We start from the raw sequence: 25,061 nt of genomic DNA, 5'->3' as shown, positions 1-25,061 counted from the left end.
CTTGTTTTGTTTTGTGAGGTTAGAGAGTAAATCCAATCCCCTGAGACTCCATCCTGAATAGAAGCAGGGGTCTGTGATCCATTTTCGTTTGAATAATGTCAAATCTAGTGCCATATATGAATAAGTACTGAAAGAATCAAAATCAAGTCCTAATCCTTGCTCGATGATTTAACTTAGTGCTTCTCACAATATGGGCTTCTGAGACCTTCTACCCAGATGACTTAGAGCAACTCATTTCATTTCTCAGTTTATTTTTACCTCTAGAAGGAAGATTATGAATCTTCTTTATAACACACAGAGGTCATATTAAGTATGAATACAAGAAAATGTGTCGATTGGCTTAGATTGAGCTATTGTCAAACAGAAGCTAGCTTACTGTCACTCGTTATTATTTATTATAATAGTCTTTATTATTTACATCTACTTTTAGGCACCATACTGGACGTACCTATTATGTGCACTCGGGCTCTTTATCTACCAGTCGCTGGATGCTATTGACGGGAAACAAGCCAGAAGAACAAATTCTTGCTCTCCCTTAGGGGAACTTTTTGACCATGGTTGTGACTCTCTTTCCACGGGTAAATTAACTATAAAGTTGTGTTGTTGTTTTTTAATAATGACTTAAACACTAAATGAGCTGTTTGATTTTTTTTTTTTTTTAATAGATGTACCTCTGGGAGCAATTTTTGCACAGTGTATTTTAAAAATATCTTCAAGTGTTTATTTTGTTTAGTGTACCTTATTTTAATGCCAAGATTCAGTTCCTTAAAGCACTATTGCTAAATAGTAGATGGTGATTTTCCCCCCCCCATTAATTATTTCTAATTCGTAATGGTTCTTAAACCTTGTTTCTTTCAGTATTGATGGCAGTTGGAGCTTCAGTTGCTGTGCGCTTAGGAACTCATCATGATTTGTTGTTTTTCTGCTGTTTTATTGGGATGTTCTTATTTTATTGTGCTCATTGGCAGACTTACGTTTCGGGCGTGTTGAGGTTTGGAAAGTAAGTATGTATTTTAAGTTGTACATTTAAAAATATAACCGAATTTATGTTCACCGTCTGTTATAGTTCATATGTATGTAATAAGGGGAACAAAGCTTCAATCAGGAATTTAAATGATCTTTTAACTTATTGGATCATCAATAAATGTTCTATCTTAATTTAAATCTTTCAGGTATTCTGCAGGTTATAAATAGTTACATATTTGATAATAACTTTATTTTCTCTCATTCTCCAACTTATTAGCCCAAACTTATATGAGACATGAGGAAGAAAAAAATAAGGGACCCGAATAATATAGAAAAAGATTCATGATCGATACTCAGTAAATGTTAGTTCCTCTCCCCCTTTTTCTCCACAAAGTACCAAACATTTTATTATTATGTTTTCCTTGTCCAACTAATTTATTTCTCCATGAAGCCTGGAGGCCACTGATCTTACTAATACCTGCATGTCATTATTCGTGTTTTCCTTAATATTCAATTCACCTTTTTCTTCTAACCATCCCCAAATAACTTAATTGTATTTTCTTCCATTTCTGATGTTTTGTTTTGTTTTTTTGTTTATCTAATCCTCACATTTTTCATATTTGCAAAGCATTAAGTATTCCTTTAGCATCTAGGGACTCCGGGGGCATCCAAGTGGAGATGTAAAGTAGGCTGACAGATATAAAAATCTGGAGCCCAGAAAAGAAGATGGGGATTTAGAGGTCATTAGCATATAGATGATAGCCTTACATACAGAGAGAATTGTTCAGAGACTCCAAAAGGAGAAAGGATGGATTCTGGAAGTAATAGCATTTAAGATGTGACCTTCTAGGAAGGAGCCTGAGAAGAGCTTCCAGCAAGTTAGAGGAATCAGGAAAGAGGATGGAATAAATAAAACCATAGCAAAGCATTTCAAGAAGGAGAGAATGATCAGCATTTTAAATATTGTAGAGAAGTTATGCAAGATAATAACTGAAATGTATTCCTTAGTTTCGGCTAATTGAAAGTCACTGTTTACCTTAAGTAATTTTAGTAAAACTCAGATTAGAGTAGATTAAGCAGCAACTCTGAGGACAGGAGGAAATTAGGAATTTACTACTTTTCAGTTAACCTGTTTATGGAGCAAAGAAGAGAGGAGTCGATAGCTTCAGGGGGTACTGTTTAGGGACTGTATTAGCTGGTTTTTAGGGGTTGTTTTGTATATAAGAAATTGAAGTGCATTTATATATTAAAAGGTAAACATTTGTTCGGGGGGGGGGGGAAGGATAACTTTTGGAATTCTTCTTAAGTTAAATTGACTTAAGAGTGTTTGAGAATTTCTTAAATTATCTGTTGTTTTTATATTTTATAATTTTTTCTGATTATGAGAGTAATTGTTATAAAAAAATCAAACTTTACAGAAGTACGTAACATAGAAAGTAAAACCTTCTGAATCTCAGTGGAATCCACTATTTGCAATTTTATATATGCTATAGAGCTGTCCTCTTTATGCATATACTAATATTTACCTGTATGTGAGCACATGTTGTTCTGTAGGTATGTTTTTTACTTAACCATGTAGTCAGCTGATAATTCAGTGATGGAACTAAAGGTAAAAATAAACTAAGTCTATAGCTATTTTTACATCTTTGATATTTAATATATGGTTAACTAACCTTTACATACAGGAATTTTATTTACAAATATCTTTTCTATTCTTTACCCTTCCTCTTTAGAGTGGATGTAAATGAAATTCAAGTAGGTTTAATGGTCGTCTTTGTGTTGTCTACATTAGGAGGAGCAACAATGTGGGACTATACGGTAAAACTTAATGTTTATATTTATTTTTAAGTACTTTTTAAATTTTTAGGAAAAATATGCATTGTTAATTTTCTTCAGAAATCCTTGGCATTGTACTTAATATTCATTGGATTTCTTAACTTTCTCCTTTTGTTTTGTAATTTTTTTATCCTATATACCTTATTATGACATTTTCCTTTATGCAAGAATATATTATCACAGAGAACAAAACAACCCACTTCCCTAAATACAAACTAAAACGCTAGTTGCACTGCCTTTTCCAGGCCAAAATTTATCTCATAAAATAGATGTTTACAAAAGTAAATTCAATAAAATATTTTACATTTGAAACTTGTCCCTCAATATTAGGAGAGAAATGTTGCTAATTTGCATTTTTTATAATCTATGATGAGGTGAAATGTCCCATATTAAGGAGTATTTTCATTTTCTGTTTGGTTGGTAACCTCAGTATTTTTATCAAAACTGACTCTCACAAAGCCACTGTCATAAATTCACACTTTGCAAAGGAAGAAACTAGAAAGAAAAAATTATTGTATCTACAACCTAAGTTCACAATACTGCTCGACTCACAACCTCATTCCTATAGATTTAAGAAGGATAATATCAATAGCCACAACTAACATTTATTCAACACTTATTATGTTCTTGAACATTTTGCTATCATTGTTTCACTTGATTCTCAGAACAATCCTATAAAATCAATATCATTAATCTGTTTTATAAATGTTTTAGAATAATTAATTTTTCCAAGAACACTAGCTAGTGAGACCTGGAGCTAGAAATTAATTCCAAATTCTATGTTTTTAGTCACTAAGCTACATTTACGTCCAGTTAAAATAGTACAAGATACAAAACTAAACATACTCCTACCATAAGATCCCTTAGAATTTATCCAAATAAGTTGAAAACTTATCCACACAAAAACCTGAACACAGATGTTTCCAATACATGGATGCAACCAAGATGTCCTTCAGTAGGTAAATGGATAAATCATGATATATCCAGACAATAAAATATTAATTACTATTAAAAAGAAAAAGTGCTTTGACCAGTTTGGCTCAGTGGATAGAGCAGCGGGTGGCCTGTGGACTGAAAGGTCCCAGGTTCGATTCCGATCAAGGGCATGTATCTTGGTTGCGGGCACATCCCCAGTGGGAGATGTGCAGGAGGCACCTGATCTATGTTTCTCTCTTATTGATGTTTCTGACCCTATCTCTCTTCCTCTCTGTAAAAAATCAATAAAATATATTTTAAAAGAAAAAGCTACTAAGCTATAAAAAGACATGGAGAAACTTTAACTGTATATTACTTAGTAGAAGAAGCCAATCTGAAAAGGCTATGTATTAAATGACTCCAACTATATGACATTCGGGAAAAGGCAGATGATGGAGATAGTGAAAAGGTACGTGATTGCCAGAGTTTGGTGGGAGGAGGGTTGAGTAGATAAAGCACGGAATTTTTAATAAAGCAGAGAAACTACTCTGTATGATATAATGCTGGAGGTACTAGGGCTTATGGAGACTCTGCTTACTTCCCGTACAATATTGTGGTGAACCTAAAATTGCTCTAAAAGGTAATTCTATTAAAAATAGTAATAGGAGACTTCTGTGACATTTAGTTTCAGAAATGGCTAATTATTGTTTATATAACTAGGATCAGAAATAGACTTTGAGCATATTTTCAAGTAGTGGTACATTCCTTGAGACATTCATATTTCTTCTCATCATGTAAGATTAAGTAATAGGATCAAGCAAAATGTTATATATCTTAAATGGTAGCTGTTCTGCTAGTACCCATAAGAAGGCGAATGTGGACCTAGAGGCAGTTAGGCATCTCTGGTCATTGTGTCAGACATAGTTGTCTTAAATTTGGAATTCTGACAGTTTTTTTTTTTTTTTAATGTATATTTTATTGATTTATTTTTTTATTTTTTTATTTTTTTACAGAGAGGAAGGGAAAGGATAGAGAGCTAGAAACATCCAAGAGAGAGAAACATCGATCATGGTCAAGGACAACAGGGGGTGGGGGCATGCGTGGGGAGGGGTGGGGGATGGGAATGGGGGGATGAGGACAAATATGTGATACCTTAATCAATAAAGAAATTTAAAAAAAAGAAAAGGAACATTGATTAGCTGCCTCCTGCACACCTCCCACTGGGGATGTGCCCGCAACCAAGGTATATGCCCTTGACCGGGATCGAACCCGGGACGTTTCAGTCTGCAGGCTGACGCTCTATCCATTGAGCCAAACCAGCTAGGGCCTGATTTAGTTTTGATGGGGAAGAATGTAACTTCATCTTAAAATTATTTCATTCACTGTTTTGACAATACTATAGGAAGAAAGCACATCTACTTATTCTCACCAATAAGAATATTTATTTTAGATGTAACTTTTCTAAATTAATTGTTAATCTATAGTTTACACATTTTTTGGACAATATTTCAAAAAGTCTATTTTCAGAACACAACAGCCTACAGCTTTTGGCAATTCATTGTTACTGTTTTTAAATCCTTTGCTGCCTTTGGAAGTTTTCTTGAACAGCATTTGACCAACAGGTAAATATACTGCTAGAGATTTAATCCTGGATCTTAACTACACAAAATTTTTGCATGGACACACATCATGATTGTCACATTCATGATGCAAATTATGGTGTCTGACTTTGCTGTGATTTACTAAATCCAAGTAACCCATCCTTTTTCACTCATTTAAGTCAGATGAAGGTTTATAAGATTAAATGCCTCACAACAGTTATATAAATAGACTTAGCTGAGTTTAGTGGATTTGTTTTTCACTTAATGAATAATACAATTAAAAGAGAAGTTACTACTTTAGGCTATCTTCCAGAAGTTAAGGTTGAGTAAAAGGAAAATGATAACTTATTGTTCAGGACCATATTGTAATGTTTCTTTATTATTTAGGAGGAAAATATATCCCATTTTCTTAATGATGTTTCTTTCCTCTAACCCTCAAGATACCCATTCTAGAAGTAAAATTGAAGATCTTCCCAGTTCTTGGAGTTGTAGGTGGAGCAATTTTTTCCTGTTCAAATTACTTCCATGTTATCCTCCATGGTGGAGTTGGCAAGAATGGATCCACTATAGCAGTAAGACATTAATTTCATCACCATGTAGTATTAACTTTATGCTAAATTTACTTAACAGCTGCAGCGATACTAAACATATGCTGAAGTTCAAGAATGGGGAAAGGAATTAAATATCTTAAAGAATTCTTTTTAGGTATATAATACAAAAGCAGTTTTAAAAGTTTAGACTGATAATAAAGCACTTTTCCTCCTTGTAGCCTTTCTGAGTAGACATTCCTGGCATTTCATTTACTCATCTACTGCTTCATTACTGTACATAATTAAGAGTTGCCATTTGTTTTGCCATTTTGTGCCTTACACTAATAAGGTGAGGAGAGGAGGAAAGGTAGAGACTGAGTTCCTGATTGAATGGCGGGAAAGCTGCCAGGGGTCATTGTTTCACATATGGGGTACTTATTACCAGCGAAGCATATTTCACTGAAATATATATTTTTAAACTATTCTATTTTAAAAGGTAAAATATTTTAACTTTAATTCTTAAATTGAGTGGATAGACCTGGTGCTTTATGTTCTTTACACTTTGCTCATGCTCTAATACTTTTGTATTTATTTATATTTGTTTCTTCAAATGTCTTTAATACTTTATATGATAGTCAGAATTCCTGCCAAGCTTTTAAATAAATACAACACAGTATCTGTTTCTTAAAAAACATATTGTAATCTTCAAGTTTCTTTTACAATAGGATATGAATTCTTATTCCAGTGATGTCATCTTTTATCAAAAATGTTTTTGGAATGTCTTTTTAGAATTACTTTCATTCTTGTTAATTTTTTTGGTGCTATAGTTCAATTTTTCTGTCCTTTAAAGGTGGATTTGATTTTGAAAAAAAAAGTCATTTGGAGCTAGGTCTAGTAAATAAGAGGAGTGATAAACATAAAATACAGCATTTTTCATTTTTAAAAAGTCTTATCCTCTTAAATAACTTATGAATTGGCTTTCAGGACAATTTAAAAAGAATCCACATAATTCATAAATTATCAATCTTTTAAAATACATTTTATATGCATAATTCAAAAGCAAAGTACAAAACTCATTTAAATACATAAGTTCTGATATATTGGGAAAAAATAATTTAATGTTATTTGAGGTGTTTTGTCTGTTGACCTCAGGAGAGTACTGTGCAGAGGTGCTTAGGAAGACTAGTTGCTTGACCATGGGTGACAAAATAGAACACTAGCTGAATCATGAGTCCTACTAAAGAAAATATGATTTAGTAAGGATCAGTGTCCACTTCATAGAATGTTTTACTAAGAAATAATTGATGACTATTTGAAGAAAGACAAGAAATCAAATATTAGGGCTAAGAAGTAGTTGATTTTAAACTTTTAAACTGGTGGTTTTCCAACTTTTTTAGCAGCAGATTTTCTTGAGTAAAATCTCCTGAACCATCTATACTAATAATAGCCTTGGTCAGTGGTCGGCAAACTGCGGCTCGTGAGTCACATGCGGCTCTTTGGCCCCTTGAGTGTGGCTCTTCCACAAAATACCACGGCCTGGGCGAGTCTGTTTTGAAGAAGTGGTGTTAGAAGAAGTTTAAGTTTAAAAAATTTGGCTCTCAAAAGAAATTTCAATCGTCGTACTGTTGAAATTTGGCTCTGTTGACTAATGAGTTTGCCCACCACTGGCCTAGGTGGTATCTCACCCTCACGTCATCACAAGATGGCCATCACAAGATGGCCACACGCACAGTGGACGCAGGGCCTGGCAGCCGCTCTGCGCATGAGACCTAGGGGCTCTGCGTGGCATGGAGGAGGCCCAATGTCTCTGCTGCCTCACATGGAGAAGGGCAATTGGGGGTGATCAGGCCTGCAGGGGAGCAGTTAGGCGTCAATCAGGCTGGCATGGGAGTGGTTAGGGGGCAATCAGGCTGGCAGGAAGAAGCAGTTAGGGGCAATCAAGCAGGCAGGTGAGCAGTTAGGAGCCAGCAGTCCTGGATTGTGAGAGGGATGTCCAACTGCCAGACAGGGATCAGACCTAAACCAGCAGTCAGACATCCCCTCAGGGGTCCCAGATTGGACAGGGTGCAGGCTGGGCTGAGAGACAACCTCTCCTTGAGTATGAATTTCATGCACCAGGCCTCTAGTAATACAGATAAAAGCACTATTTTATTAGTCTAAATTTTTATGTTATTACAATATAGTATAATGTCTTATTATATATGGCTTTGTAGTATTATTACTATAATTTTATAGTAAGTTATAACATGTAAACTTAAAGAAGAATAAGTGTTTTAATAAACATATTTAAATTGGTGGTTATGGATTTAGTAAGTCTTAAGACCAAATTTATTTCAATATTTTGTTTAGGATAAGCAATGCTAAGAGAATCCTGATTGATAAAGGTAAAAGTGTAATAGGTTGGAATTTACAGTGTTATGTAAGAGTGCATTTACAGTCTAAATATGAAAAAAGGAGAGGGAAGGGAATTGGTATTGAGAGAAACCGAGGCAGATATTTCTGGACAAAAATATTTTAACTTTGCAGTCCAAGAGTTGATGACCTTTAACATAGTAAAAGTTGGTATAGAATAAATTATATTATTTTTTAGTGTTTATTAGTTGGGATCAAACATCTGTAGCACTGAATCTTTGTAACCCTAAAGTTCTGTGAAAGTTTGAAAAGCACAGCTAATGCCTGTATACTCACTGTTCTTTAGATTTCTAGTTCCTAAAACAAAATCGATGCTCAGAAAATGCAGTGTAATCAATAGTGTTAAAATGTGATGCTGATTTTCTGCTTTATCCATTAGGGCACCAGTGTTTTGTCACCTGGACTTCACATAGGAATAATTATTATACCAGCAATAATGATCTATAAAAAGTCAGCAACTAATGTGTTTGAAAAGCATCCTTGTCTTTATACACTAATGTTTGGATGTGTCTTTGCTAAAGTCTCACAAAAATTGGTGGTAAGAAATTACTTTATGATTTATTGTATAATAATCTACTTGATCCTCAAACTCAGAGCTGGAAACTATTTCATACAGTGGGTATTTTGTGTGTGTGTGGTGTTATCATCATAAAATGTAGATATCTATTTGTCCTCCAAGTAAAATTGTGAAAGAGTTAATGCTATATTTAGGGAAACAGACTCTTTACTGTATAGTAAGTTCTTTTATTTGTTTAGCTATAATTATCAATTATAACTTTCTGATATCAAGAAATTTAAATACTGTAAACAGTAATCATGAATTTAAGAAATTTTAGATTCAGTATTTCCATATCAAATATGAGATTAAATGATATCTTTATCTTTATTTGTCTTAATAGTGAATTAAAGTTATAATCAATTCTGTTCTGCAAGTAAAAGCTAAAATGTTTAAAATTTAATAATAAAACTATTTTGTTTACTTTTTTATAGATAGCTCACATGACTAAAAGTGAACTGTACCTTCAAGACACTGCCTTTTTGGGCCCAGGTCTTTTATTTTTAGACCAGTACTTTAATAATTTTATAGACGAATATATTGTTCTATGGATAGCAATGGTAAGTTCTTTTCTGCTAATATTTTATTTTTAATAGATGTCAGATAACACTGTGCTTAAGAGTCTTTTCAGTGAAATATCAGGTAGTCTTACTACTATCGATAATTTATACCATAAATGTTTTTGTAAAATTACTTATTTAAAGCTGTGAATTGTTTTTTATTGAGTATAGAAACAGCCTACATATCTGAGATCTTGCTTCCAACAACCCAAATTTTTAAAAATACAACTGTTTACTTAACAATAACCATCTCTTTCTCCTCCCCCCAAAATAGTACAAAAATACCAGAAATGATTTTACTGGCCAAAGGACTATAGCATTTATTATTACCTTTTACTTAAGCTCATTAGAATTAATCAAAGCTTATGGCAAGTAACAGGTAAATTAGATGGAGTTCGTGTTAGCAAAGGCGAGCACTTATTGCATTAAAAACTGTCAGCTAATATTGAGGAAATGAAAACAGACAGTATTATTAAGTACCAGGTTGGGGACCATTTTTTGGTAAAAATAAGCAACCCTATAGATGGCCCTCGAGGATAGTGCTTTATAATCATGATGTCTCATCAAGCAAAGGTTAAATTTTCATTGATTACATTCTGCTTAAGAAAGTGATAGATAATATATATCAGTAGTTTCAAAATATTATTATCCAAAATGATTATATAGAATTATGGTATTTAAGAGAGAAGCTTTAGCCATCAAAGAAAAAGAAAATCATTGTTGATAATAATCACAAAAGTGGATAAAGGAATTATTTTATTTTATTGAGACAGCTTTATGGTAGATCTTTAATTTTGATGATTTCGGACAATTCTGCTATATTTTTCTCTACCTCTGGACCTCACTTGCCTTCACCAAATTTTTAATGATATATAAACACATATTGAAGTGTCCTGAAAGAAATCTGCAGTGAATCTTTTGATAATTTGAATCAACTCACCCTATTTGTTAGATTTATGCACTAAAAAACTATATCTGTTCTGTGTGGGTTACCACATCTGATGATCCTGTATACTAGGTTCTGGAGTAAATTAATAATTTCCATTTATGGTTCATTCAAAGGTTTTTCATTCTTCAAATGGCGGTGAGATCCTTGAAAGTTTTTCAGGCAGTATTCTAAATAGTATTTACAAATCAGAAGAATTTCCTTTAATTTGCTGTCCACTTTAAAAACTTTTGGAGCTTTAAAACACTATACATTTAAGAAATAGATGATTATCCAAAATATCTGAGAATTCAATGTAGGGTTTCTTTTAGTGAACTTAAATATTACCAAATGGACTTAACATAATTAAAATATCAGGTTAAAAACTCAAGTACCTATTTTGTAATGAGTGAGTTGGCCTGGTTTACATTGATGATTATGGTGAGGAAGTCAAATTCAAAACACTTGTGCCCTTTGGCATCCTTAGGGGAAAGGTGATTGCTTCAGAGAGAAAAAGGTCACATGGAGCTTTTCAAGTTAAAGATAGGGGGATTTACCTCTCATAGGTGAAATTCCCTCTCTTCCAACAGAGCTTCTGAAGGAAGCATCTGCCTCTAGTCTCTGGGAAAGTTTTTAAATAGTGTGCTTTCCTCAGTTTTTTATGCAACACAATTTTGTATATGCCTCCCCTTAACTATGGTATCTTTTCCAGACCTTTTTGTCTCCCTTTGTCAAACAAGGGACATCACTTTCATGGGCCTTTACTTTCTTACAGCTAGTCTTAAAGGAGTAAGGAGTAAGAAACGTTGTGATGGAATGATTTTGTTATAACTGATAGCCCCTTCTAGTAGAAATTTGTAGCTTAGTTGCACAGCATATAATTGAAAGAATGTGAAGACTTCCATTCTATTACTTTCCAGCTTTTGTAATTCAGTCGAGGACTTTTCCACTGTGCCTCAAATTCTATAACTCTGAAATATCTTGCATGTGTTCCAGAGGACTATTTGAGGTTCAGATATGAAGTATATGAAATATTCTAAAATGTATTTTTGTTGAATTTTCAGTTAAGTTTGAAATTGGGGAGGGGGGTAGGCAGAAAAATAGCTGCTGCTTCAAAAAAGATAGACCATAATCTATTTTATATTTTCTTTTTTGCTCTAAAGGTCATTTCTTCATTTGATATGATTATGTACTTTAGTGCTTTGTGCCTGCAAATTTCAAGACACCTTCATCTAAATATCTTCAAGATTCCATGTCATCAAGCACCTGAACAGGTTCACAAGCATATTGACTAATAACCCAAGGAAAAAAGGAGAAGCAGTTAGGGGAACCTAGGAGTGAAGGAAATCCCCTTTTGCAGGAGGCTAGTATACTATCAAATAAGGTTATATTTGAATATAAAACATTAAGTCTTGTAAATTCCATTATATCTATTTCAGTTGTGAAATCCTCATTGTGTATCAACATTTTTTACCACAGATAACCAGAGTAATACAAATCTATAAATTAGAAATAAGACTAAAGAAAGAAATTTAAATTTTCTAGGTACAAGAAAGTGAACCACTATAGTTCTAAATAGCAGTCTCTGTCTCAAATTCTTACACTCAGGATTTTCATTGCCAAATGATTACATAAAAATTCAGAAATTCAAGGATGGTAGCCATGTTGAGGATGATGCTACTTAGCTAAAAATTGGTGTGTTCACAATACTGTATAAATGCATGGATTATAATACTATATTTATTAATGATGTATGATTTTTTTATTAGTCATTTTCAAGAGGCATGTTAACCGCTATCATATATAATGAAATACATGCTTTAGTGTATCAACTAGAATTTAAAAGGGCTATTAGAATTTTCTATAATTTGTGTTATGTAAAAGCAATTTGTCTTATTATACAATTTTGTCTTATTATACAACACAATTATTAGTTCAGAAAAACAAATGAATCTTTATAGTGAAGGCACTTGTTTCTTGATATTCTGAGTTAAAATGTCATTGTCATAAAAAGATGGGCATTAAACATCTCATTCTATTAAAACAATACTTAAACTACAGTTGACTTAAAAAAATTAGTAATTTATGAAAACATGGCAAAAATATCTTCCCTTTAGATTACTAGCCCGTTACTACAACTATACATGTCATTTGAGGTAAAAAGGGGATAAAATAAGTACCAGTTACTCAACCACTGAATGCACTATATACTGATTCTTATCTTTTTACTCTCACTTCAAAGTATTTATAGTGTTCATTATGAATAATAGAACTATCACCAGCCTCTTTGGTGATCCAAATCCTGAGACTCCCTCCCCTCTTATTCTACTTTTAATTTTATCCCACAGTTCTGTAGACCATAAGCTATAGGATGAAATAAAAAAATAAAGGAGTAATGAACATGTACTATATCTTAAGCAAGAAAAAGACAATGAAAAAAGTGAAAGTTGATATCCTTAAAAAAAAAAAAAGTATATACTTACGTGAATTAAGGACACAGAAAACACTCTATGGTACTTATTTTGTCTCTGTAACACTTGGTAAACTCAAATAAGGACCTTCTTAGACATCTGAATAGTACCTAAGATTTATATTCCAAAATATACATTGGCTTACAAGGGAACTCCTCTACAAAATGTAAAAATTTAAGAAGCAAATTGTCCCCCTAATGTCAGGTAGACTGTTGTTAATCATGGACTAATTTCTTCCTATATAAGTTATCACAGAAAAAAGAGAATCCCCATGGATTTGTTTTTTAAAACTTTGAAAACCTTTTAAAAAGTAGGATAAGAGTGTGTTATGGGGTGGGGACGAATTAGAATTTAAAACATTGAAAAATAGGAGAAAATCACTTCTAATGGACATATGGGGGGGACAATATTTTTTGTTTTGAATGATTCAATGAAAGTAGTTTGAGCAAAAAAATAGTAAGTTTAACTGATACTTTAAAAATGGTGGAACAGTTTATTTATTAAATCAAGTATTTCATATATTTTGTTTTTAAAATACACATTTTAAAAGACAAGGTATATGAATTAACTGTTCAAATTTGGAAATGAAGGTAAAATCAAACTTCCATATATTTAATCAGTACTATAAGTATGTGCCATTTAATTTTGAACCAAGCTAAATTAAATGGCATTTTATTGTCTTTGTGGAAATGACATTCATAAATTTGTATTTTAAAACAGGTATTTATATTTTGTCCAATCACCTTAATGGTTTTTAGTGGTTTTATTCTACAAGACAAATTTAAGTTGCTTTTAATACATTTTATAAGTCAATAGATTTTTCTTTTGAAATCTTATCATTGGAATTGGCCGTGTAAGTTAATGACTTTATACAAAAGGATGTACATATAAAAATAATTTTTTTCTTTTTTTAAAAATATAATTTATTGATTTTTTACACAGAGGAAGGGAGAGAGAGAGAGAGCTAGAAACATCGATGAGAGAGAAACATCAACCAGCTGCCTCTTGCACACCCCCTACCGGGGATGTGCCCGCAACCAATGTACATGCCCTTGCCCGGAATCGAACCTGGGACCTTTCAGTCCATAGACCGATGCTTTACCACTGAGCCAAACTGACTATGGCTAATTTTTTTTCTTAAAGAGTAACAATGTAACCACCAATACTTGTGCTTTCTACTTTTTGGGACTGATACAGATACACTGAAGCCAAAACTTGAAATTAGATCATCTTTATTATTAAGTTAATTGACAAGTGTCATAAAAATTCACTATTACTATTAAAAGGCAGAAAGCTTATACATACAATTTAGGAATTGCTGCTACTCACATAACTATTTAGATTTTACTTGGAGGTTAACCAAAAGGAGGCTTGCACTTAAGCTAATGAGTAATGTACTGGGCCTCTAGTACAAAATAATCCTACCAGTCATTGAATAGGAAGTCTTAACAGTACTCAATATATATTAATTCAATGTAATATTTGAAAATACAATTTTTAAACCACTCTAAAAATGTGTTTGCCTCTTAGCTAATGTTATAATTGTATCACATTACTTAGGTTCAAGTTCTTCCTTCCAAGAGCCATCAGAGTAACATGGACTGAAGAGACTTTCGAACAATTGCCATCTCCTGCTGCTGCTGTTCATGAAAGGAGATATTAAACATTTGTTTAATTTTTAGATAAGTATTAACCAATTTCAACAAATAAAACATTTCAGTGCTTAAAACATATTCTTATTTTTCGGTTTTAATATAACTTACAGTATCCATCATAATTTGTTTTTGAAACATAGCCATTTCATTTTTAAGTTCATTTTGTGCATCAGTAACTAGAGTATCACTGTTCTTCTCCAACTCCTCCATACTCTAAAACACAAAAAGCTTGTTTAGTCATAAATCACCATTTTTAATCTCAGGTTCTAAACTTGTGCAATTAATTTTCAAAACTAGGAGCTTTTAAAAAAAAACTCAAGTAGTGTACATTATTTATTCTAAATAAAAATATTCTCTAATGCAATCAAAACTAGAATACTCACTAAAAGATTAAAAAGTGCCACACATGAATCAAATAGTATTAGAGGAGGTAACTACTATAGTATACTTTGCTTGAAACAGTAGTTTAATGAATTGTTAAAGTTTCAATATTGAACATACTTAAATAAATAAATAAATAAATAAAAAGACTGGAAATTATAAAGAAATGATTTATGAACTTTCTATTTTCAGTTGAACCAAGAACTCTCACTAGGTGCTTATATTATGTATAAATCTTATTCATAACATATATATTTTGGTAAAATTCCCAATTTACCATTTCCTATTTTGAATAATGTCCACAAAAACATTAGAATCTGAAAGTAGAATACATTTGCCACTTAAATAAAAATGAATTTAAAATGAAAAGTAGTTAAGAATTTTAAATGCATAAGCAAAATTTTTTCCCTTAAACTTAGAAAAAATTATATTCTACTTCCAACATAAATTGCTTTAAAAGAATATGTTATGTTACCAAATATAACAGACCTTTATGAATTGTTCATATAACTGTTTAATTGTTTTAAGTCTCTGGCTCTGACCAAGTCTAGATTGTTGAAAAATCTGTTGTTGCTGTCGAAATAAATTCTGAAAATGTAAAAGAAAAGAATCGTGATAATTTAAGTAAGCTTTTAAATGTAGCAAAAAAAAAAAAAAAAAAAAAAAAAGTTTAAAGCAAATAGTTTTAAAGTCATACTTTAAATATTTGTTTTAACAGCTATTATAACAAAATTAGAGAAAATCTGTATTCACCACGAATATCTATACTAATAAAAGGGTAGTATGCTAATTAGACCAGATGTCTTCTGGACAAAGCCACAGTGGCAGGGGCTGAGGCAGAGGCAGTTAGGGGCCATGAGGCTGGCAGGGGAGGGCAGTTACAGGCGATCAGGCTGTTAGGCAGAGGCAGTTGGGGCAATCAGGCTGGCAGGCAGGCAAGTGGTTAGAAGTCAGTGGTCCCAGATTGCAAGGGGGATGTCCAACTGCCAGACAGGGATTGAGCCTAAACGTGTAATAGGACATCCCTCAGATTGGAGAGGGTGCAGGCTGGGCTGAGGAACATCCGTGCATAAATTTCATGTACTGGGCCTCTAGTACAATATAATAATCCTAGTCATTGAATAGGAAATCTTAACAATACACAATATATCTTAATTCTTGGTGCTTTCAATATCAACACAGATAATCCTTCTGATAATGCTGGTCTTTCAGTTCCTTGGCCTACTTTCTATCCTACTTTAGTTATTCCTTTACATACTTATACCCTAGACCAGCGTTTTTCAACCGCTGTTCCGCGGCACACTATGTTGCCTGGTGTGCCGTAGGTGCAGACAAGACAAGAATTTTATAATTTTTCACTATTTTGTTTACTTAATATTTCATAATAAAGTAATTATAAAATACTTTCTTTGTGTTTATTTGATTCCTATTCAAGAGAATTACTTTATATATAGTCAATATAGGCACAGAGTTAAATTTTTTAACATTTTCTAATGGTGGTGTGCCTCGTGATTTTTTTCATGAAACAAGTGTGCCTTTGCCCAAAAAAGGTTGAAAAACACTGCCCTAGACTCTGTCATTACCAATAACTATAACCTCTTTATAGTATGAATAATAGCATACTACTCAGAATTCTTTTATATAAACTTATTATATATAAATTTTAATCCTCCTAGCAACTCTATGAGATAGGTACTCTTATTATTCCCCCTTTCATAAATGAGGAAACTGAGGGAAAAAAATAATTTTTCCACTAGTTCACAGTAGCATTTGGTCAAACCAGAATGTGATTCCAAACAGTATTTCTAGAATCCAGGCTCTAACCATTACTCATACTCTTTCTCCATATATCTCTTTGTTCAACCACTTCTCTTTACTGTTCTAGCTCACTCTTTGTAGTATTAAAGCTCAATAATATCTATCAAGACCTAGAATCTATTCATCTTACCTACTTTTCACTGTCCCTCTGTGTCTTCACATTTCTCTTTCCCAGTATAAATTCTGTGGTAAATCATTATAATTACTCCTTTCCCATCTATATCTTACTATCTCTTTTTATTCTGTCACCTTTGTTTGCCTGGAAAATACAACTGTAGCTATCCTGCCTACATTCTTGCAGATGGTCCTAGTTGAGGAAAGCTACTACACTAACAGGTCTCTTTAAATCATGATCACTAGTCTAAATTGGACCCTTAGTGCTGCTTAACAATTATATTTTCTTAGTTTGTTCACTGTCCCACTCTCAAGAAAATATACCTTCTGATTTGATCTCAAAAGGCAACATATTTTCCACCCTATGATGGCCTTAATTATTTCACTAAACAGAAGGAATCCAGAGTTTTCAGTCTCCTATCACCATATCTACATACCCATCTACATAGCTGTGCTCATATACTCTACCGTCTCTATTTTTTTTAATTTAAAAAAAAAAGAAAAAAAAATATATATATATATATTTTTTAAATTTATTTATTTATTTTTTACAGGGAGGAAGGGAGAGGGATAGAGAGTTAGAAACGTGGATGAGAGAGAAACATCAATCAGCTGCCTCCTGCACATCACCCTTTGGGGATGTGCCAGCAACCAAGGCACATGCCCTTAACCGGAATCAAACCTGGGACCCCTCAGTCCACAGGCCGATGCTCCACCCACTGAGACAAACTGGTTAAGGCTCTCCTATTTTTAAAGATGTACTATCCTTACTGAGGCTTTTTGACATGTCCCATCCATTCTCAAGAATTTAGCAACTGTCTCCCCTCTTTCCACTCTTTTTTTATTTTTCCCTGAAGATTATTTCTCTTAGCATACAAACATGCTAGTCTTTCATCATTTTTTAAAAAACAACATCAAAACCCCAATGCCCTGGCCAATGTAGTAAAGTGGTTAGTGCTGGCCCACACACCAAAGGGTTGAGGGATCAATTCCTGGTTAAGGGCACATTTCTGGTTGCAGGTTGGATCCCTGGCTCTGTTTGGGGCTCCTGCAGGTGGCAACCATTGAAATGTCTCTCCTTCCACTCTAAAAATCAAGGTCCTTTGGTGAGGATTAACAATGCAAGACAAACAACAAAAGAAACACAATACACTGTCTTTTCTACTCAGGCTACCACCCCTTCTCCCCACCCCCATTCTTATACTCATTCCAATTGGGTTTTTGCACTCACTATTCCACCAAAACCACTCTGTTCAAGACTGATCAGAACCATCCTTATCAACACCAATGACCTCACATCACCAAATCTATCTTATTTGGCCTATAAGCAGCATGTGAAAGTTAATCCTCTCTCCTTTAAAGGCTTTCTTCACTTTAAAATAGTTTCCTTTGTAGCTGTTAGGGTACTTATTCTCATCTTGAAATCTACAGGTCCAGTTCTTAGACTTCTCTTTTACATTTACAATCACTCCTTTGGTGATTTCATCCAATCTAATGCCTTAAATGCTGTCTCTATGTTGAGTTCCCAACTTTGTATGTTCAACCAACACCTCTTTCCTGAACTGGCCTCATACCAGTGACTTAACATCTCCCCTTGGTATGTTTCATATGCATCTTAATATTTCCAAAACTGAGGTGATCAACCAATCCTTAAAATTATTTGATATGAATAGCACCATAATTCTTAGATAATTTTACAAATAATGGAAGGAGGAAATAAAAAGATAATGTAGTTATATATGTGGAACTGACTTCCATCTCCCATAGAAATATCCAGGTAACACAAGAGTAAACTATATCTTGCCCTGGTTGGTTTGGTTCAGTGGATAAAGCATCAAGCCTCAGAATCCGGGTTGGATTCCAGTCAAGGGCCGGTACCTCGGTTGTAGGCTTGATCCCCATGCCCGTCATGTTGGAGGCAACCTATCAATGTGTGTGTCTCACATCTATGTTTCTCTATCTCTTCCCTCCCTTCCACTCTTTCTAAAAAATCAATAGGAAAATATCCTCAGGTAAGAATTAACAAACAAAAGCAGGGAGGCGGGGGGAAGAGTAAACCGTGTTTTGATCATAACTTATTCAATAATGGGAAAATTTCCCAAAGGGATCAGTAATGTTCCTCCAGAGGACTCTTCTGCCAGGGTTACTAAGAAAGACAGTCCACTGGAATTACTAAATTTGTTAAGTCTGGGATTCCAAGAAGCTATTTTGCTTACCACATTGAGAGAGCCAACTAAAAATTGGAGACAGAGCCAAGACTATACTACATGAGAAATTCTCCACCCCATCCACCTATGCCTGAAGTTAACCCCCTGGACTTTTTCTTTTATATATATATATATAAACCAATAGTCCTTTTGTACTTTGGCAAATTTGTGTCACTTGGAACTGAAAGAATCACAACCAATATAGGAAGCAAAGACCATCAGCTTTTATGATTTTGGTATGTGCCTATACTTCTCTAGTTTACCAATCACCAGGACCAAAGCATAATGCCAGCAATGGATAATGGAACCCGGCCAAATTCTATGGGTCTCCATTTCCACTTGACACTTAGTTAATAGATTAATTATAATTCTAAGCATGATACTAACAGCTAGTTTTTCTTCTTGTTCCTTGGCGTTCTGTATATCTATCTCCCACTGCTGAAACAAACTCAGAAACTGCTGAGAATATTCTTGACTAAGCTTCTGCCTGAAAACATAATAATGATATTGTCATATTTCATAACAGTATCAAAAAAAGATTCAAAACAAAAGTGACTTTACAACTTTGTACTATAATAAAAGAAGGAAATAAAAACACCTTAAAATTTCAGATATGAAACCAAGAAAGAAAATCAAGATTCCAGACATGTTTGTTCTAACCCTATAGCTCTTGAAAATTTAAAAAATTTTATTGTACAATATATATAAAGTTTCCAGAAAAACCCATTTTACTGCCAAGCAGTTTATTTTTCATTTATTCTACTGAATATGGGTCCTGATATGATAGATTCAATTAAGTTATTATTCTAGTATTTATCAGATAAGATTTCCAAATACACATCTTTCACTTAACTTGTGCTCATTTTGGTACAACAATGATTTTATACAAAAGAATAGTTACTTCAGCTTAAATATACAAATTATTTACAATATCAGATTGATCTTTTTCTACACTGTTAAATAGTTGACTTTCACAAGACTAACGGTTTAATAACATTTACTTTTTATTCACTTAGTATATTTTTATAACAAATACAAATTACCTTTAGACAAATAAACCTCAATTTTCATTTAAAAGGGGATTAAGGTAATCTTTATTGATTTCTAGGAAATATATTTCAAGTCTATGAAGGAGTGAAGTTATAGTACTAAAGGACTTAGAGAAAAATTAAGTCAAATATATTTTTTACTGGAGACCCCAATAAATATAATAGTATTTTTCATAATTACACTAATGAATACTTTGACATGATAAAAATGTGGCTGTGAAAGAACCAACAACCATACCTTTGTTCTTTTTGGATTTTCCAAATATGTTCAATTTTCTGGTTACTGGTTTTGAGAGAAATCTTCGTATACAATGCTAATCTTTTTTTCTTTGTATTAAGAGAATTTCTAATGTTAGCTATGTGGAAAATAAATATTCATTAAAATGTAATATTGAAAAAAATCACATATTTTGTTCCCAAATCCTATATAATAAAAACCTAATGTGCAAATTGACCTAATGGTGGAGCAACCTGTGGAACAACTGGCCACTATGATGTACACTGATCACCAGGGGGCAGATGCACAATGCAGGAGCTTCCCCCAGGGCACTCAAGGTGGGTGCCAGTGGGGGCCCACAGATTGGCCTTGATCGCTGGCTATGCCTAGGGACCCTACCCATGCACAAATTTTGTGTACCAGGCCTATAATATTGAAATAAAAATGAGTTTCAGAAAGACATTTAAAATTAAATTTTAAAATAAGCATAATATCCAAAAGCAAGGTTATTTGCTTTTTTCTGAGAAAACTTTTCATTATTAATATCCAAGTTCAGATTTTTAAAAAATTTATAGATGATTAAAAAGAGTTAATTAAAGGAAAGAAAGGAACTCAAGAGTAGGCTTTAATTTCTTTATGAGAAAACACAAAGGCTACATTTTTCTAAATTTATAAAATACCTGAAACCAACTGAAACAACACATTTAGATGAATTATCATTAGAACTCATTATAGGAAACACGCAAAACTATTTTTAAATTCAAAAAGGATAAAAATAGTTAAATAATAAGAAAATTATTATTTTATTATTTGTTAATCTTCAGATGAAGACATGCTTACAGAGAGAAACACCAATGTGAGAGAGAAACAACAACTGGTTGCCCTCCACAAGCTCCTCAACTGGGGATCAAACCCGTAATCCAGGTATGTGCCCTCAGCAGGAATCGAACCAGCAACCTCTTGGTGCATGGGAGGATGCTAAACCAATTCTAATCAGGCAAGACAAATACTTTTAAAAAAATACAGCTGGTGATCATTTAAATCATACTTTACTAACTCTGACCAAAACTAAGCATAGAAAAATCTTAATTTAAGAAAATATCTGGCCCAGCTAGCATGGCTCAGTGGTTGAGCATCAACTTATGAATCAGGATGTTACAATTAAATTCCCGGGCAGTACATTTGCTCAGGCTGTGGGCTCGAGCCCCAATGTGGGGCATCCAGAAGGCAGCTGATTGATGATTCTCTTTAATCACTGATGTTTCTCTCTCTCCTCCCTTCCTCTCTAAAATCAATAAAAATATATCTTTTAAAAAAAAAGAAAAAGAAAATATCTAGATAATTTAAGAACCTTTTGAATACTTTCATGGAGCTATTTATACTACATTTTTATTCATAAGAACTGTATTTAAAAAATGCTAAATATGTTTTTATTGCTTTAGAAGAAAGGAGAAGAGAAACATTGATGTGAGAAAGAAAAATTGATCAGTTGCCTCCCATACATACCCTGACCAGGGACTGAACCTGAAACCTGGATGTGCCATGACCTGGAATTGAACTGGCCCCTTTTGGTGTACAGGACAACACTCATACTGGTCAGAACTCAAAAATTTTTTTAATAAATGCTTTGCTAAACATGCATATGGATCTACCTTCAAGTTATTACTTTTCAGTAATCATGATGGAGCTACATTATTATAAAAATACTAGTGTCTCAGTGCACAAAATTTGTGCAGGAGGTGGAGGGGTGGAGTGTCCCTCAGCTTGGCCAGTACCCTCTCCAATCTGGGACATTGCTCTCACAATTCAGGACCGCTGGCTCCTAACCGCTCACCTACCAGCCTGCCTGATCACCCCTAACAACTCTGCCTGCTGGCCTGCTCACCTCCAACTCCCCCCCCCTCCAACCAGCCTGCTTGCCCCCAATGGCCCCCTCCCCTGATGGCCTGCTCGACCCCACCTGCCTACCCGCCCCCACCTGCCCCCTGCCAACCTGCTCGTCCCCAATTGCCCCCCCTTGCCAGCCTGTCTGCCCCCAAACTGCTGCCCCCACTGGCCTGCTAGCCCCCAATTGCCCTCCCCTCCTGGCCTGACCACCCCTAACCACCTCTACCTCGGCCCCACCACCATGGTTTTGTCATATCACCCTTTTATTAGCATATCACCCTTTTATTAATACAGATTTTATATATCCAATATTCATCAACAATAAGTATATGTAATTATTGTACAAAACAAGCATTTTGCCACCACCAGAGCAAAGCTTTCAAAAAAAGTCTCAATTATATGAATAAACCATATAGAGAAGACAAATATTAACTTTTTTTGAGTACTATGTCCCCAAACAGTTAAGGTAATTGATATTTGACATAAACTTTAACTGGTTAAAGTTTATGAACTTTTTATCTGATTATATATTTCTTAGTAGCTAGGCAAGACTATTTTTACTTCTCAACTATATACCGTATTTTTCGGACCATAAGACGCACTTTTTTTCCCCCAGAAGTGGGGGGAAAAAGTCCCTGCCTCTTATGGTCCAAATATAGCCTACACATATACTTTAAAAAAAACGTTTTTTTACTTGCCCGGCTCTGTAGTCTCTGTGTGCTTGCCCGGCTCTAAAATGGTTCTGAATGCTGCTGTTTACTTTACAGGGTTGATTACATGTGTTTATGACTGTGATGTTGGGTTCTAATGTACATAAAATATTTTAGGACACTATTTGTTTCAGAATCTTTTTTTCTTCATTTCCCTTCTCTAAAAACTGGTGCGTCTTATGGTCCGGTGCGTCTTATGGTCCGAAAAATACGGTAGTTTAATGATGTAAAAATAACAATAGAGTTACTTCAAAGGCTTCAGTTTACACTCCCCTGTTAAAGAAAAGAACTAAGGAATGTTATAGAAAATAAATTGAGTAAATGGAAACTGACATACATACAGATATGTGTGTGTTTGTAGTGTGTGGAAGAGTCTGCAAAAGTCCTAAGAGAGGCAAAGACTTTTCCCATCCATTTTTGTCCTAAAATTCCAATCCATTAAATTTGCACAAGTATAAAATAAAAGCACCATTCTAATATTCATCATTGTTAGTAACTTTTGCACTCTTCACATCAACAACTGGAAAAGATTAAGTAAGGAAAACTATGAAGCTGAATCACACAATATATTTATGCAAAGTCACTTAGATGAGAGCAAAGCATTAAGTGGCAATCTTGAGCCTGGCTGGTATTGCTCAGTGGTTAAGTGGCAACCTCTGAACTAGGATATCACAGTTCAATTCCCCAGTCAGGGCACATGTCCGGGTTATGGGCTCGTTCCCCAGTAGGGGGTGTGCAGGAGGCAGCCCCATAATGATTCTCATCATTGGTGTTTCTATCTCTCTTTCTTCCTCTCTGAAATCAATAAAAATGTATTTAAAAAAATAAATAATAGTCTTTTAAACAATGAATATTATACAAGTTATTTGGTTTAAAACAATTTTTAATACAAATATTCTAAAACATACCTCCAAATCTTTCCAGCATATCCTGTACTTCACCTCTGTGAAGAAATTACATTTAAATATTTTAAATTAAGGATCCATAAAATATCATACTAGTTTTGGAAGAAATATCACATCCCCAGTATTTTACATATAATACTAATTGGACAACCAAAATCTACTTTTCTTAAAGTACTAACAGGCAAAACGTATGTTGAGCACATTACCCCATATCTTCAACTGTTACTGCAGAAGTTCTTTTCTTCCCAAGTTTATCAATTGCTGTAGTCTTTGCTGCATTGACAATAAAAAATAAAAATATTTTTGAAATTAAGTATGCTATTTGGATAATTTTTAATGAAGTAATTTTGAGATCTTTTAGGCTTTTTGCTAACATGAGTTTTTGGTTTTTTTCCTAACATGAATTTTTAAAGTCAATATAGAAATGCAATACTTTCTCTGTAAATCAGGTGGAGTTAAATCAAGATCCAGGACCTTTTTTTTTTTCATTCTTATCCGAGGATATGATTATTGATATGAGAGAGGAAGGGAGAGAGAAAGAAGGAGAAAAAAAGAGAAAGAAGGAGAAAAAAAGAGAGGGCGAAGAGAAAGAAATGTGAGAAAGAAACAGATCTATTGCCTTCTGTACTTGCTTGGACTGGGGATCAAACCCATAACCTGGGTATGTGCCATGACCAGAAATAAAGCCTGCCACCTTCAGGTCTATGGGAGGACGCTCCCACCAACTGAGCCACACCGGCCAGGGCTCCAAGACCATTTTAAAGGAACAATTTTGCAAGTTTTCCTGTGTTAATGTCATAGCAAAGCCATGCACTATTTAATCGACATTTTGGGAATAACGACTGCAAAGGCAACATCTGCTATATAAGCTACTCTAACTCCAAATGAGAAACATTAAGTACATTAAACTGCTTGAGAAAGTCTTATTAAAATGAAATAGGTTCAAAATAAATGAACTGTAGGGCATGGTGGCTCCACGATATGAGATATACTATACCATCAGTAGCATCTTCCTCTGAACCATTCAGATCTCGTTTATCTTCTTTCTGAAAGTCATAGGCAATTACAGCCCGATCCTTCATGGATGTCTTCCTATCCTCCACTGATGTCTTCCCTGATTTCTTGGTTTGTTTGCTTCCATGGGGTACCATATTTTTAACTTTTAAAAAACAAACATCTTAAACCTTCTGAATCCAAGGAAACCATTTAAATAAGCTGGTAAATTTCAAAATTAGAAATATCAAATAAAGATTATCTTAGTTGAGTAACATTTAGGAATCCCCTCGTTTAGTTTGACGGACCGAAAGTGAACAATGAGAGTACCTGATCTCTGCCCCAGAGGAGGC

At 33.9% G+C, this 25,061-nt stretch overlaps 2 protein-coding genes across 5 annotated transcripts in view; one reads left to right on the top strand and one right to left on the bottom strand.

Moving 5' to 3' along the window:
• CHPT1 (choline phosphotransferase 1) overlaps positions 1-14,929 on the top strand; it is a 23,337-nt gene extending 8,408 nt beyond the window's left edge. Inside the window, exons 2-9 of one of the 4 annotated variants that reach the window (XR_004991633.2) lie at positions 431-578; positions 859-1,000; positions 2,700-2,784; positions 5,759-5,890; positions 8,640-8,798; positions 9,251-9,376; positions 11,465-11,664; positions 14,333-14,929. Coding sequence is in view for 2 of the 4 variants with exons in the window: in XM_036459117.2 (XP_036315010.1) it covers positions 431-578; positions 859-1,000; positions 2,700-2,784; positions 5,759-5,890; positions 8,640-8,798; positions 9,251-9,376; positions 11,465-11,575; positions 14,333-14,377 (948 nt within the window). In the remaining 2 variants the exon portion in view is untranslated. The remainder of the gene's footprint in view (positions 1-430; positions 579-858; positions 1,001-2,699; positions 2,785-5,758; positions 5,891-8,639; positions 8,799-9,250; positions 9,377-11,464; positions 11,665-14,332) is intronic. The other 3 variants (XM_036459117.2, XR_004991634.2, XM_036459118.2) reach the window with 3 other exon arrangements.
• SYCP3 (synaptonemal complex protein 3) lies at positions 13,988-25,061 on the bottom strand. Its single transcript, XM_036459119.2, has 7 exons — positions 24,713-25,061; positions 23,922-23,988; positions 23,719-23,753; positions 20,235-20,352; positions 19,335-19,434; positions 15,298-15,396; positions 13,988-14,640 (listed from the first exon to the last, which is right to left on the bottom strand). Exons 1-7 carry the CDS (start codon positions 24,864-24,866, stop codon positions 14,509-14,511), a joined length of 705 nt encoding a protein of 234 aa, XP_036315012.1. The 5' UTR covers positions 24,867-25,061; the 3' UTR covers positions 13,988-14,508.

Source organism: Pipistrellus kuhlii, unplaced genomic scaffold, assembly GCF_014108245.1.
Source record: "Pipistrellus kuhlii isolate mPipKuh1 unplaced genomic scaffold, mPipKuh1.p scaffold_m20_p_3, whole genome shotgun sequence".
Lineage (NCBI taxonomy): Eukaryota > Metazoa > Chordata > Mammalia > Chiroptera > Vespertilionidae > Pipistrellus > Pipistrellus kuhlii.
The sequence above is the reverse complement of the archived record's forward strand: the minus strand, read 5'-3'. Positions and strand labels throughout refer to the sequence as shown.